This window comes from Heloderma suspectum, chromosome 12, assembly GCF_057233095.1.
Source record: "Heloderma suspectum isolate Gila_16-S chromosome 12, 16-S_ref, whole genome shotgun sequence".
In the NCBI taxonomy this organism is placed as follows: domain Eukaryota; kingdom Metazoa; phylum Chordata; class Lepidosauria; order Squamata; family Helodermatidae; genus Heloderma; species Heloderma suspectum.
The window spans coordinates 33,139,591-33,153,803 of record NC_139469.1 but is presented as its reverse complement, the minus strand read 5'-3'; the positions used below and the strand labels follow the sequence as shown (position 1 = coordinate 33,153,803).

General features: G+C 46.5%; 1 protein-coding gene across 1 annotated transcript in view; it reads left to right on the top strand.

Moving 5' to 3' along the window:
• The window catches only part of LOC146336779 (uncharacterized), an 84,425-nt gene that overhangs the window by 15,078 nt on the left and 55,134 nt on the right, over positions 1 to 14,213 (top strand). Inside the window, exons 3-12 of the mRNA XM_084817882.1 lie at positions 103 to 255; positions 1,117 to 1,325; positions 2,070 to 2,161; positions 4,700 to 4,806; positions 6,284 to 6,648; positions 8,054 to 8,157; positions 8,675 to 8,793; positions 9,566 to 9,751; positions 10,840 to 11,048; positions 11,745 to 11,836. Coding sequence (XP_084674008.1) covers positions 103 to 255; positions 1,117 to 1,325; positions 2,070 to 2,161; positions 4,700 to 4,806; positions 6,284 to 6,648; positions 8,054 to 8,157; positions 8,675 to 8,793; positions 9,566 to 9,751; positions 10,840 to 11,048; positions 11,745 to 11,836 — 1,636 coding nt within the window. The remainder of the gene's footprint in view (positions 1 to 102; positions 256 to 1,116; positions 1,326 to 2,069; positions 2,162 to 4,699; positions 4,807 to 6,283; positions 6,649 to 8,053; positions 8,158 to 8,674; positions 8,794 to 9,565; positions 9,752 to 10,839; positions 11,049 to 11,744; positions 11,837 to 14,213) is intronic.

Sequence of the window (14,213 nt, the reverse complement as noted above, 5' to 3'; positions counted from 1 at the left end):
GGCTATTTGGGGCTTTCCGTCAGCTTGAGAGAATCCTTCCTTTTGCTCCTGTTAGTGCAAATAATTTACACAAATGACACCTGTCCACTTTCTATGCCACAGGTCTCCAACCTGACCTCACGGGAGCTGGCTTCCATCCTCCAGTGCTCCATCACTGACCACACAGCCCAGCTGGACCAAGGGGCATTCCTGCTGCTCTTTGAAAGTGCTGAGATACACACGCTGCAGGCAGCTCTGGGAGAGATCAGTGTGCAGGTAAATGGGTATCACTAGCGTCATGCACACTGACACAATTTTTGTGTAATGTCTTGATTGACTGAATTTATAGCCTGCCTTGCTACCAAAAAATGACGCTCAAGGCAACCAGATGTTACTCCAAACCACTGGAATTTCTGTGTCACCTGGCTTGTGGGATGGATGGGGCTGTTGCTTTGGGACTAGGAATGCTGACCCGCCTGCTCGCTTCCCATCTGCTCAACCCGTACATTTATGAATTGATATTTTTATTATAAAGGGCACCCCAGGGATGTTTTGTTAAGGGAAAATTTTGCAAAGGAACAGAGGAGTCACAAAATCTGAGCCCCTGCAGCTCAAAAGTCAAGATTCCCTATACATCGGTACATTAGCTCCCCTCCAACCCCCCCTTTCCCAGATTAACTGCAAGCAGAGAGTTTAAAAGCAGGCTGCTGAGACTTTAAGGAAATTGCCCATGCAACGTGCAATAATTACTCAGGCTGGCATTGATTTATGCTGCTCTCTGTGCTATTTTTGAATGGGGAACCAGATGTGTACCTGAGCACATTGCACATAAGATGCTCAGCAATGACTTCGATCTGCACTGGGAGCTGTGCCTTTGACTCAGGAACATGAAATGCAATTGGTGACAATTAATAATATTCATGTGACATGCAGTGGCAATTTGGATGGACTTGCCAAATCTGCAATATCTGCTTTTGTAGATATGTATCACAAGCAGCGTGTGATGTTGGGATGGGGGTGCAGCACATAAAATAAAGAAGGGATTCATTCTGCTTATCCTCTCATCCTTGAGCACTAAGGTGCTCAAAGCAGCAGAGTGCCCCAAAGTACTCAATATTCCATAGATCCTTTTTTTAGATCCCCAGGGACCAGATCTCGCCGGCATCCAAAGCCTTCTTGCTGAACGCAGCATGGGAAAAGCTCAACACAGATCCACAGGTGCGGAGTGCAGGCTTCCTTGCCTCCTGGTTTCAAGAGACTTTGCACTCCTATTTGACAGCTGTAAACAGCAACGTCCTAGACTGCATGACCCAACTTCCTATCACTTGTGACGGCTTCGCTACAGTGTATGTACCGACAATTTGAATGTCTTCATTCCACCTAAGTTAGGAGCAGGGACGGAGCAAATGAGACGACATCTTGCGTTTCCCCCCTCCTTTCCAAGACATTCCAAATAATTTGGGGTCTTGAGCCTTGTATCACCAGTGGCTTGAATCGGGATAAAGGATTTTTTAAATCATACTATGCGTGTTAATTGGCTTATCTAGTGCCAGGGTGTTTGTGTTATCAGCAGCAACTGTTTTGTGAATGGCTACTGTTGATAATACGATTGCCACTGTCAGTGCTTTCTGCATTTAATTTCCTTCTGACCTCACTGTTTACAACCCCCCCCCCCACACACACACACTGTATAAAAACCTGCAACTCTCCACAATACTCCATGCATCTGATGGAGTGGGTTATAATCCACAAACATGTGTGCCAGAATAAATTTGTTCCTCTTTAAGGTGTCACAAGACTCTTGGTTGTTTCTGCTGCAGTAGACTAACACAATTACCCTCTGCAAGTTGTTTTATCTCTCCTAGATCTTGGGGACAGCGTGCAGAATTAATAAATTAACTGGGAGCTTGTTTCTTGCTGTGTGTGCAAGCTGGTGCTCAAACAGCCCTCTAACTTGTAGCTGCAGGATTTCAACCAAAATTGGATCCTGAACACCCCTATCCCAAAGGGCCTTTGCAGTGCACAAGGATGTGTATGTTTCAGAGGACACGCAACAGCTGTGTAGTGATTATTCCTTCTTGTATCATTAGTGTCCAAGCCCTGGACAGCGTATATTCTGGGATGGACAACAGCACAAGGCAGCTGGTGGCCAACTGGATTGGAAGATTCCTTACTATACATGGTAAGTAGGCCACCTCTGCAGCTCTTTTCACAATGGTCATAAACCACAACCCAGTAACTCGGACCAGAGGTGGAGTCCGAGTCAAGGCAGCAGAACAGCACAGGAGCAAGTGGCTTGTGGATTATAGCCCCTGAACAGTCCTGTCAGGGTTCCCTGTGTGACCTGGACCCCCTGAGCAACTCCTTAAGGATCTCTTGCCTCCTTCAGAGTCCCACCTTCCTTCTTTTACCTTCCCCTTTCCAATAACGTGGGGTGTGGGGTTTAGGCTGTAGGCGTGGGGTGAATGGCACTCTAGACACAGGGTTTAACCACAAGAGTTTACTGGTAAATTAAAGCAAGCAAATCGCAACTAAAGGTATTTGCACAATAGAGCTGAGTGATACAAAAGGCATTGAGAGGAAAATAAAAGTTCCTCTACCCAGGCTGCACTTAGACTTCAGGCTGCTTCTTCCTGCTCCCTCTTCCTGCTCTGCTCTTCCTGACTCTGCTCTTGCTGCTCTGGCCTTTCTGACTCTCTCGTTTTATACCCTCCTCCCTCAAAACCTAAAGTACTGTTTCAAACCTGGAGAAATGAAACTTAACTGGGGAAATGAAACTGAAACTTAACCGGGGAATGAAACTACTCTCAGGGATACCCCCATCCCAAAAGAAAACCTCCAGGCCTCTAGGCCTGATCTTTTTACCTTTCCTTGCCTCTGTAGGCCTCAAACATTCACAAATCCCATATGAGAAGTAATTTCTTAGTGTACGTTCCACTGTGGTTTTTAAAGCCGAGTGCATCTGCACTCCACAAGAACCAACGAGAACTGAACCTTCATCTGGAGAGTGCCACCCTGCGTTTCATTTCTTGGCCACCTAGAACAGGGGTAGGCAACTTCAGGCAGCCTTGGGACCAGTTTCCAGCTCCCTGCCCTCCCATGGGCAGCACTCCTATTGCCACCACCAAAAAAACCCCAGGCGTTTTCTGACAAAATTTGATGGCAAACCACTACGGAGCCTTAGAAAGGCCAAAGCTTTTGTAGCAGTGCTCTCCTGGCTTTTCTTGCTGCCCCCATGCTGCCAAATTCAGCAGCATGGTGGCAGGGGCTTCGGAGGCCGTAGAAGAGGACGGCATGCTGCATGCGGCTTGTGGGCCATGTGCTGCCCACTCCTGACCTGGGGCATGATGGAATTCAGGAACTGCCTGGAAGCAAGAACAAGGACTGCCCCGGTTGTGCTGCTGCTTGTTCACCTGCCCTCTCTTGGAGGCAGGCACTGAGCAGAGCAAGGAAAAGGAACAGTGCACCTCGTCTTCTCCCTCTGGGGGGGGGGGTGCAGACTGGGCCCAGAGAGGAGCCCTAGGCAAGCATTTAGCCCACACACATCTGGGTCGAAAGTGTGACGGGGGCTGTGCACACAAGCCCTGCTCCCAATTTCCGTACGTAACCAGCTCCACTGTAAATCTTTGCGGTTTGAGGATGAAGGACTGCAGCGGGTTTGCAAACACATTCAATTAAATGGGTGTACAAACTTCTTCAGAATCAGGAGCCCCGATAATAATGCTGAGGGTCCTTCAAGGTACCTGCACACCCAGGAACGCTGGGGATGGGATTTGAGTGCGCGCATTTGCCCCATCACACTTCCCCCTCCCCTCGCGTGTGCAGGCTGAACACCTGCACAGGGCTGGAGAGGCAAGCAAATGGGCAGCGGAAGAGGAAGAAGAGGAGGTGGGCGCACCTGGGCGGGCACTCAGAGCATCTTGCCCAAGAGCCCCCAAAACAGGTGCTCCAAAGTGATTTCCCTGCTCTAGCGTGTCCCTCCACCCTGCTCCTCTTCTGTGTGTTTTTGTTTGTCAGCTTGAGGGCAGGCCCTGGGTCTGGCTTTCATTTCTACCACCAATCCCACACTGAATTTTTGAGTGATGCAAAATGCTTTATTTCTGTACAGTATTTTTATCCAGCTGCTCAGCCAAAAAGGCATCCCGGAGTAGCTTACAAACCATCAGTGAAACAAGATGGTCCCTGCCCACAAACTTGCCATCTAAAAAGACATGAGGCAAAAGGACAAATGCATCAGTAGGGAAGAGGAAAAAATAAAGTCCTCCTTTAGCAGGGCTAATGGAATAGCCCTGCTTCCTCCTCTCATCTCCCTGTGTTACAGCTTGCTGGGATGGCTAGTGGTGGTGACAGCTGAGGGAGGAGCCCTCATGGGGGTGATATTTTAGGAGAAAGGTTTTGTCAAAAGTGAAATAAAAACAGTGCCTGAATTACAGGCAGTCTAGAGAGGGCCTTCCCCTTTTCTGTTGTTGCTGGGGATGGTTGGAATTGTAGTCCAACACACCTGGAGGCACAAGGTCAGAAAGGGCTACACTAGACTCTACTGGACTGTGATTGTTTGGGAGCGTCACCACTCTCCCTTTCCTCTGACTCCCAAGTGGGGGTTCTGTCTATTTAATTATCTGAAATATTTATATGCTGCCTATCAGCAACAACAAGCATTCTCGAAGTGGCTCCATTCCCCCCTTTGACCATTGAAGATTCTTTTCATGTTGCCTTTTAGGATGCCAGCATAGTTCAGCCAAAGAATGGATACACAGCAACTGGAAGAGTTTTCTAAACTATGCCTCCTACAACGATCTCAGGAAGACCTGGAGTGGTTTCGATGGGGTAAGAAAATCAGTTGTTTTTGTGATGCTGGAAAGTAACTCACTTTCTGTTATCCTCATGCCTGCAGGGATACCAATTGCCACAATGTGGTTTTTTAAAAAATAGGCTTTTTGTCTGAGAAGGAAGGCACTCTGAATATGCTCAGAAATACTCTGGGTATAGGTCTATTTTTAGTTCTTTAGTCTATTTAACTTTTATGGATTCATTCATTTCTTCTTGAAAAAAGGCTGTGTCTCAGAAAATCTTCTCCTTGGGTTTCTTTCCTGTCCAATTACTAATGCTGGTATGGGTGGTGCCAAAATGCTAATTAAGCAAAGGATCGAGGATGTAGATAGACAAAGGGTGAGTTTGCATGACACAACAACCCACCCTGTGAATAAGCGACACAGTGTGGGTTATTTTCAGAACAACCCACAGTGCGCCTGACAGACAATGGAGGGTCTGTCACTGCGGCACAGGTGAGATCGCTCAGGAAGAGCAGCAGGTTTTTTTTGCCGCTCTTGCTGAGCGGCTCACTGCCCAATCACCGCAACCCATGATGGGTTTGCTCTGCCAGGTTCGGATGACATGGCAACCAACATGAGGAAAAACAACCCCAAGAACAAGCCATGGGCTGTCAAAGTGGCTTGTTAGGGAAAAATAAGTCCCCCTGCAGGAAGCGGTCTGGGTTCAGACAACACAACAGCCCACCATGGCTTGCTTCACATGACAACCCAGTATGGGTTGTTGTATTGTGCAAACCTAATCAACCTCTGATAGACGTCATCTCGGCATGTCTGTTTGCCCTTGGCTCAAGGCTGAGTTGTGTATCCCTCGTTTGAATGAATGGACTCCATATTTGGGGCTTTAGTGGTCCCAAAATATAGAAGACCCTTTTTACAGGCAAGGTTCAGTGCTTTACTTTCTGCAGTTTTGGAAGGTGATTTTTAGAAGGGATCCCAATCAAACTACAATTATGCCCCTGCAACTCTGGTGAAACTGAGGCTATTTCTTATGTGTTGTTCTACTGCAGTTTCTATAGGAGCTAGGGAACCATTGCTGTGTCCCCTTTTAGTGTTATATTTCCTGGACATGCTGATGGATTTCTGCTTGCTTTCTGTTTGGATGGCTCTAATGCCAAGGTAACATTAACGGTTGCCAGGTTTTCGAACGCTGCTCTTAACAGCAGATCTCTAATAGCGGCAAGCGAAGCTGTACTCGGACTCTGAACGTGGCTTTTTCTGTTTGGTCTGTTTCTGCATTATGTTTGATTGACTAACACAGCACCACTTCCCTTCATGAAGGAAAGGCACAGCCTCAGAGGCACTTGGCTCTTATGGCCTTTAAAAATGTTTTCCTCCTGACGAGCATTGTGCACATGGTCAAACGCTGCGTGCATGGAAAAAAATGGGCACTCATTCCTTGGGAGTCTTTGTTTGGTCCATTAAGGTCTTGCTGCTGTGTGCAGGATGAAACTCACCATCCTCCCTGTTTCTAGTTTGCAGCTCTGGATGTCCTGACCGCCTCCCAGCTAGCCCAGTTGACCGTTGCCCACGGTGTCCTCTCCAATGTCAGCCTTACCGAAGCTGTTGCCCGAGCCCTTGGCAGCCAGGATGTCTTCTACACTGAAGGCTACTTGAATGAGTTAGCAGGGTTGCCCCTGGAGCCCTCACTCGACCACAAAGCCACATACCTGATGCTGGAGACCATTCTGACCAAGGTGAACAAGAGCTTCCCCGATCTCTGCTCGCCCTCCTTGAAAGACCTGTTCCAGGTGAAACTGACAAGGCTGCTGCCCGTGGCCGACGCAAAGATCCTGAAGCTTTTCCCAACCCAAATCGGCTGTACAGACTTCCGTGACATGTGAGTAGGCTCAGGTTTGGGCTGGGCAGGTGTCAGGGGTGGGCAGCGAGCACAGCCAAAAGTCGCCTAAGAGAAGGAACCAGGTGATCATTTCAGGCCTTGGCCAAGCTTCAAGACAGAGGGTTCCAGCTCTGGTGCGGGCAGATTAAGGGGCCTGCACCAGAACCTTGACCACGCAGATAGCGTGGTCAAAGACAGCCTGGCCGGGGATCAGGCTGATGGGGACCAATGGCCAGAGGCAGCAGACAAGGTGACAGATAGGCGGGAGGCAAGACAGAGGGTCCGCATTGCTACTCAGTGCAACAAGATACTCAGACTGAGGAACCAAGCCTGGAATAGCAGTCATGTAGAGCTAGTCAGGCCTCCGTGGGTTCCTCAGGTCACCAAGCCTAGTTATTGAGTTGCAGTACTCTTTCTGGCCATTCTGAGGGCAGCACAGGAAAGATCATTCCAGGAACTCCTTCAGCTTGTGAGCTGCCATGTTGGTCCATGAAGCAAGATGCCTGTGTCCCCGGTTCAAGTCCCTCGGTATTTTGAGTAGATTAAACGTTAGGCTCTGTGGGTATAGGAAAAGAATAGAGTTTAGAAAATCCCCAAACATATGGGAATAAGAGACAACATTGTCCAGAGTCAAGGAGAAAGAAGAGAGAGGGAAGAAAGGGTTAGACGGAGAGACTATTTGAAGTTTAAGCAAGTGAGATGACAACTTGGCTTTTTAATTGTACAGTGAGCGTGCCTGAAGATATGAAAATAATTGTTTGTGCAGTTAAGTTAACTACAATATTCCATTTAACCTTGTAAACATTTTGTGGTGGATATATTGAATTTGACAACTCTGTTAATAAGGAGCACCAAAACTTAATCTTTTTTTTTTAAATAATAGCAAACATTGTGATTGCTTACAAGTGGGAAGCAATGATAACTGCCACAATTAGGGAACAGGTCAATAAGATCGTGAAACTGTAGCAGAGGCCAAATTAACAGAGGTTGTAGAATTCTGAGAAGTAAAATGAAATGTTTTAAGATGTGCTGGTTACTGTATTAATGCTTGTGAGTGGTGATATAATTTTTATGTGGGTGTTTTGTCCTGTGTTTTATGTGTTCATCTATTGGAAACTGTTTTGTACTTTTCTTAGTACATTCTGGAAATAATTTGTGTTATATGGTCAGATTAACTTACTGAAATTGATTGAAAAAAATTGAAAAAGAAAGAAGAAACTAAAATCATGCGACTACATCCAACCAGAAATTGTAGAAAACTAGGCAGAGATGTCATTTAGAGAAGAGTGGGAGAGATCAGGCAGAGAGGACAGTAGAGTATAAGAATATGTGCAAGGTGCTGGTGTATATCCTGCAACTTTGGCACAGAGTGTAAAAAAATAATCGTTTCCTGCTTCTTTGGTAGCTACAAAGGAATAAATTCTGTGTATGATGAATTAGATCTAATTACCCAGAAGGCGGTCTTCAGAAGTCGTCTGAATTTTCTAGAAGGACAGCTTGCAAAGGAAGGTAATTTGACTCTTACAGTTCTTTGTATTTTTCTTGCTTGCTGAAAAAAGTGCTAAAATTTTACGACTTGCAAAATGATAACGATGGAGAAGTTTGTTCAGTTTGCACTTAATTTTACACTTTTAAACCAACACACAAACTGAAATTCAGTTATCAAAAATGTCTACAAAAATGCATATATTAGTGAAATTTTATGAATGCATTATATTGGGAAAATGGCAAAAATGTGTCTATTAGGCAAAATTGTATACAAAAATCCATGTATTGGGAGAAATGCACACAAAAATGTATAAATTTTCATGCAAACCTTTTAAAAAATGCTCAGAGTTTGGGATGAACCACTGGAAAAATGAGAAGTTGAGAGAAAACAACATAAGGGAGAAGGGCCTGGAGGAGAGAAGCAGAAACAAAGGAGTGGAGCATTGGGGGAAGCGGGTAAAATTGCATCGACTCCTGTCTGGCGCAGACAGAATAACCATGGGCTGTCTAAACTCTCCTGTTTCCATATTCTCTGCAGGAGTTGCTTGCACATTCACAATGACGGGCAGCAGAGAGTGGCTGCAAGAAAACTTTGGACACTCCAGCAGTTTCGCCGACTTCAGTGACTTTGTCCGTCTGAATCCCTCTTTTAATGGCGTAAGCACTGACATTTTCCCTTCAGTCTCATTTGAAGTAGCCTACATAGGGCATTTTCATCTTATCTGCAAAACAACCTTGTGAGGTAGGCTAGGCCGAGAGACAGAGTGATTTGCTCGTGGCTTTAAAAAGAGAGAGACAAATTTAGGGAGGACGCACCTATCAGCGACTATTGGAACAGCCATATTCAGGTGCTGTTGGGGACAAACAACGTAGGATGGACATTGTATTCATGTTCTCTTATTAGGAATGGAGAGAATTTGGGTCGCATTTCAATAAGGACTTGTCAAATTTGCACTTGAATCAATATGCGAACCGGAACACAGTTCTTTTCAGAGTTTTGTGATGCATTTCTTGGAACAAAAAATGACTACAAAAATGCATATTTTTGAGAAAAGTGCACACAAAACTACTTTATTAAGGGGAAAAACTTATATTTAGAAGAACTGCTTGCAAAGAATGTGTGAATTAGGACAAATTAGCATTAAAATGCATACTAATTTTTGTGGACTTTTTTTTTAAGTTCACAAGCTGATATGGAAATGGGACGGAATGAACATAAGATGGGGAAATGGGAAACGGAAAGGAACTGGTCCATCTCTATGTGTTACTGAGTTCCCTGGACCATCAGGCAGCTGTTGGAACCTGGCAATAGGATGCCAGACTTAATGGACCTGCAGTCTGAACCATGAGGGATCTTCTTCTGTCTTTCCTCCCCCCCCCCCCGACAAGGAATAAAACCACGGTGTTGTTTTTTTCCTTTTCCTTCCAGTTCGAAGCACTAGATTTGCTGACAGCAGAACAAATAGGAACACTGGTTGTCATCTCTGGCAGTCTAACCAACAGCACCAGGGTCAGTGCAGAGAAGGAGGCAGCAAATGTGATCACAACCCTCTCAGTCCGAAATATATCTGCACTCCAAACCTTTCTTCTAGAGGTCAATAAACTTGCTGAGCAGGTGAGCAACAACTCCTATGGATTTAGCTTGCCAGACTAGAGATGGCTGATGTGCTTCAGTCGCACAGACCTGTTTCTAATGTTACTCTTTAACCACAATGATTTGTTTATTTATGTCCTGCGACCTGTGGCTGTGTGTGGCCCTCAGCCTAATTTCCAAAGCCATTTGCAAGCAATTAGTTCAGACCTCTGCCAAGAGTTACTTGGTCTTCCCCCAGCAACCCACTGGTCAGGGAGATAAAGGGGGGGTAACCCCAGTCACTTTTGGCTTTGTCCCCAACCGCAACTAGCTTCAGCCCCACCCACAGCCAGCATGCTGCCCCAGACAGATTGCACCCTTGACAGAAAGAAAAGGTTCCTCATCCCTGCTCCAAGACATGCCCTGTCATGATTCTTAAGGTTCTTTAGAATGGTAAAACCAACAGGTTTTTCTGAACTCTGTGCCAAGTGAAATTGACCTGAAATTGACCATATAAGCATTCCAGAGGGAGGCTGACAGGGATTTCGAACACAGCTTTCCATCTCCACATTCATTTTAGAAAAATGTCATGTCCAGTTCAACATATATTTGTTTGCTTCGCATAATCTGTCGTAGTTCTATTAGATATTGGGAGGGGCAAAGAGCTATGCAGACCATTGACCGCCCCCCCCAATCGTTCTCAGCCTCTCTGGCATTGTGATTTGACAGGCATTGAATGCATTTTCTACCGTATTCTTGCAGCCACATTTTCCACCTTTCAGTTGCAGCCCAGAGGACTAGAAACTTGTCTCCCCTCCCTAAATGTGACTATAGATTCTCCGCTTCTGTTCAGCACAGCTGGCACAATTTTGTCTGCCCTGACTGGCGGCAGCTGTCTAGTATCTCAGGCAGCGGCCGTTCCTAGCTTTGCTGCTTGAGTTTGTTTAACGAGGGATAGCAGAAATTGAACCTAGGATCTTTGAAACTGCAAAATCTTAATGTGCACCACACTATCAGGCTGTAAGCCTTCCCAGAGCGCTACCATTAATTCAGGGAGAAAGTGAATACTGGATCTGAAAGCAGAGATGAGTTTCCCCAGTGTTTGATGGTTGTACGTGCTTTGTCTTCAGGGCAACGTGGTGGTGATAACCAACGTGGAGGTTCGTGGCATCATGCTACAAGGGATTTTCAAGATCTTGAAGCCACACTTTGCCTCCATGTCGATAACTGATTTAGAGTTCTGGTTCAGTGGGATACTGACGCTGTATCTGCCCTCTATCACACCTGAGGAGCTGGGGACCCTTCCTTCTCTGCCCAACTGCACGCAGTTACAAGACATGTAAGTAAAATCTGCCAGCCAAACTGTCAAAGGGGACCCCCCCCCCTTTCTCTAAGGACTGGCAGTCTTTGTGGAACGGAGAAGCATTGTTCTCACATGTAAGAACAAACCACAGACACCCTTGCTGAATGATATACTTTAGTGCTAAAATGATTGGGGGGTAAGGGAAAGGAAGCTCTTAATGTACATTTGCTTGCAAAAAAAATTTAATTTATGTTCTTATAGACCACATTTTCATGTTGCATATATCATATATGCTGTTGGATTTAAGGCAGCCTTTCCCAGTAGAGGCTGAGGGCTCCAATGTCAGTGGGGTGGTGAATCCGCTCTGGGTTTCAGTTTGAACCAGTCAGAACTCTAAAGGAGCTTGCCAAGGTGCTGTCCCCTGTCCCCCAAATGGGTTCAGCACCTTGGATAGCTCTTTTAGAGTTCTGACTGGTTCATACTGAAACCCGGACCGGATTCATTACCCCACTGGCATCGGAGCCCTCACCCTCCGCTGGGTGTAAAGTAATAATATGGAAGCAGATATCTCAGTGCCTTCAATATGTTCAGAGAATCTTTGGGGATCCTAGCCCCAATCTGGAGCCCCCAAAGTGGTGAGAAATCAAGAGAGGCACATATTGCATATGCAAACTAGTCTTAGGAAAACCTCTGAAGTGTTTCAGTACCACTCCCCATGTTGATGCTTTGCAGCGTGAAAGGACTGGATGCTGCCTTTGACCCGATGTCTCCGGGTACAAGAACCGGTGTGGCCCAATGGATCCTTCAGGCCCTTCGAAAAATGGGTGAGCCTTTCGCATCCTGCTTTCCAAATGAACGAGTGGTGCCCTGACCGGCCCGGCAACACAAGCAGCCTCAGCTGTGGTTAGGGGCGGGAGCTGGCCTGTTTTGCTTCTGGGCCAAGAGGTTCCTTTGCCATGGGCCCAGTCTGCTGCAGCACAACTCTTGGGTGGCTGTGTGCACTGGCAAGCGGGGGTTGCACGTCCGAATGTTCCTCCACACAGACAGTTGTCTGTCCTAGGAAGGGCAGGGAGGGTCGCGCAGGCTTCAAGTTCTCACTGCCAGTAACTCAGCCTTAGGAGAGGCATTTCAACCTTTGGCGGGGGGGATCAATGCTTGGGGAAAGAAGGTGGGGCCAAGGGAAGGGGTGTGGCCATCTGGGGATCCCCCAAAGAGTTGGATTTGGCCCCCAGGCTTGAAATTCTGCACCCATCTTAAACCTTTTGAAATCTATTGTTTTAATTTCAGACTGCGAGACAACAAACAACTGGATATCCCTCTATTTCCAGAGATTCAAGTCCTTTGTTAACATCACAGATTTGATGGCTATTGATCCAAACTTCAATGGGGTAAGCTTAGCAATGGTGTTCTTGCTACCCAGACCAAGGCCTGATCTATATGCAGGAATGTTGGAGGAATCCGTCAGGGAGGGGTTGCCAAGCTTTCAGCAGCTTGTCCCCCCTGGACTTCTGCTTGCTTACCTGTATTGAGTTGGGCCAGCTTGTGGTTTTTTGGTGTCCCCCTCCTTAAAATCACCATTTACGCAAATTGTGGCTGTAATGTGTGTGATTTATGCAAATTTCAGCTGTAATTTGCATAATTTGTACAAATTGCGGTTCTAATATGCTTAGTTTGCGCAAGAGGAGCCAGGGGCTCCAGGGGAAATCCAGCAAGCCCCCAAAGGGCCGGATTTCCCTGTGACAGCCCTCCCTATCCATATGTTGTCACTGTGTCCTCGTCTCATGCTAATTCAGTAACATCTGTATGGAGGGATGACATGCACAGGGCAAATGACATGGTTCCTTCCCAGGCCAGCGCTCATTGTGGTCATTCATGTGGAAAGGGGGATGCTGGGAGTTGTAGTCCAAGACATCTGGAAGGCAGTAGGTTTGGGAAGGCTGGCATGGTGGCTGTGAGCCTGAGCTATTATCTCTGGAGCAAAGTCTCCCTGAGTGGGGCTGGCATCCCAGTGTAGTGAGTAGTAAGTATGATTGGACAGGGACTAAATTACATTTATCCCTGATATCTGTGATTGGAAGTGTGAATTCTGTATATGCTATTGGTGTAATCAATAAAGCAGTCTAAGGTTAGAAGAGCTCTGGATTCCAGCTTCATTACTCCAACACTTTCTAGATCCCAGGACTGATTGGGACTGATCAGCCTGTGTCAGACAGATTTGGTTGCAGTTAATGGGTGGAGACTTGTGGAGAGGGGGAGTAGTGATGCTGCTGCTGCAGGTGGCGCAACTTGCATCCCAGAGGTTTGGGGGTGACTCAACTGGTGTTGTTTCATTCACTGGCACCATAGGTTCTGGGATGCTTTATAAATGCTAAATATGATTATTGATCATAGAATCATAGAATCATAGAATAGTAGGGTTGGAAGGGGCCTACAAGGCCATCGAGTCCAACCTCCTGCTCAGTGCAGGAAACCAAGTCAGAGCATCCCTGACAGATGGCTGTCCAGCCTTGTCTTGAATGCCTCCAGTTTATGTTTATGTCCTAATCTTCATCCAGTTAGGGATGGTGTGGGCACCCAATTCCATCCAGGAATCCAGCAGAACACCCCTGCCCGCACCCCTGAGCCCTGCTCTCCAAGCCCCTGCCCCCGCTTGCCTGCTTCCCCCTCTCAGCGAGTGGCCAGCACTCACTCTGGCAGCCTTGGCAAGTTCCGTGGTTGCCATTTTTTGAAAAATAAAATGGCCACTGCAAAAATGTATATATTTGCGTATGCACGAAAATGCACATTTTGGTGAATGTGCATATTTACATATGCAAAAATGTGCATTTTGCAAATGTGCATATTTGCGTATCTGCAAAAATTTACATTTTTGCAAAGATACACATTCCGCGCATGCAGAAGTATGTGCATTCGCAAACATGTGATTTTACACATACACAAATATGCGCATTTTAGCAATCACCATTTTATTTTTCAAAAAATGGCAACCACGGAGCTCGATGAGGCTGCCGGGCTGATCACTGAGTGCAGGAGGAGCTTGAGCATGGACCATGGACTGGCAAGCAGAGCCAGGGGCTGGGCGGGTGCCCAGAGAACCCAGACGGGGGTGCATTCGCACATCCCTACCTCCAATGCTCTTAGGGTGACTGATATGAGATTATCCCATATTCTTCCTGACAGTGACCCTGAGAGGTAGGCTAG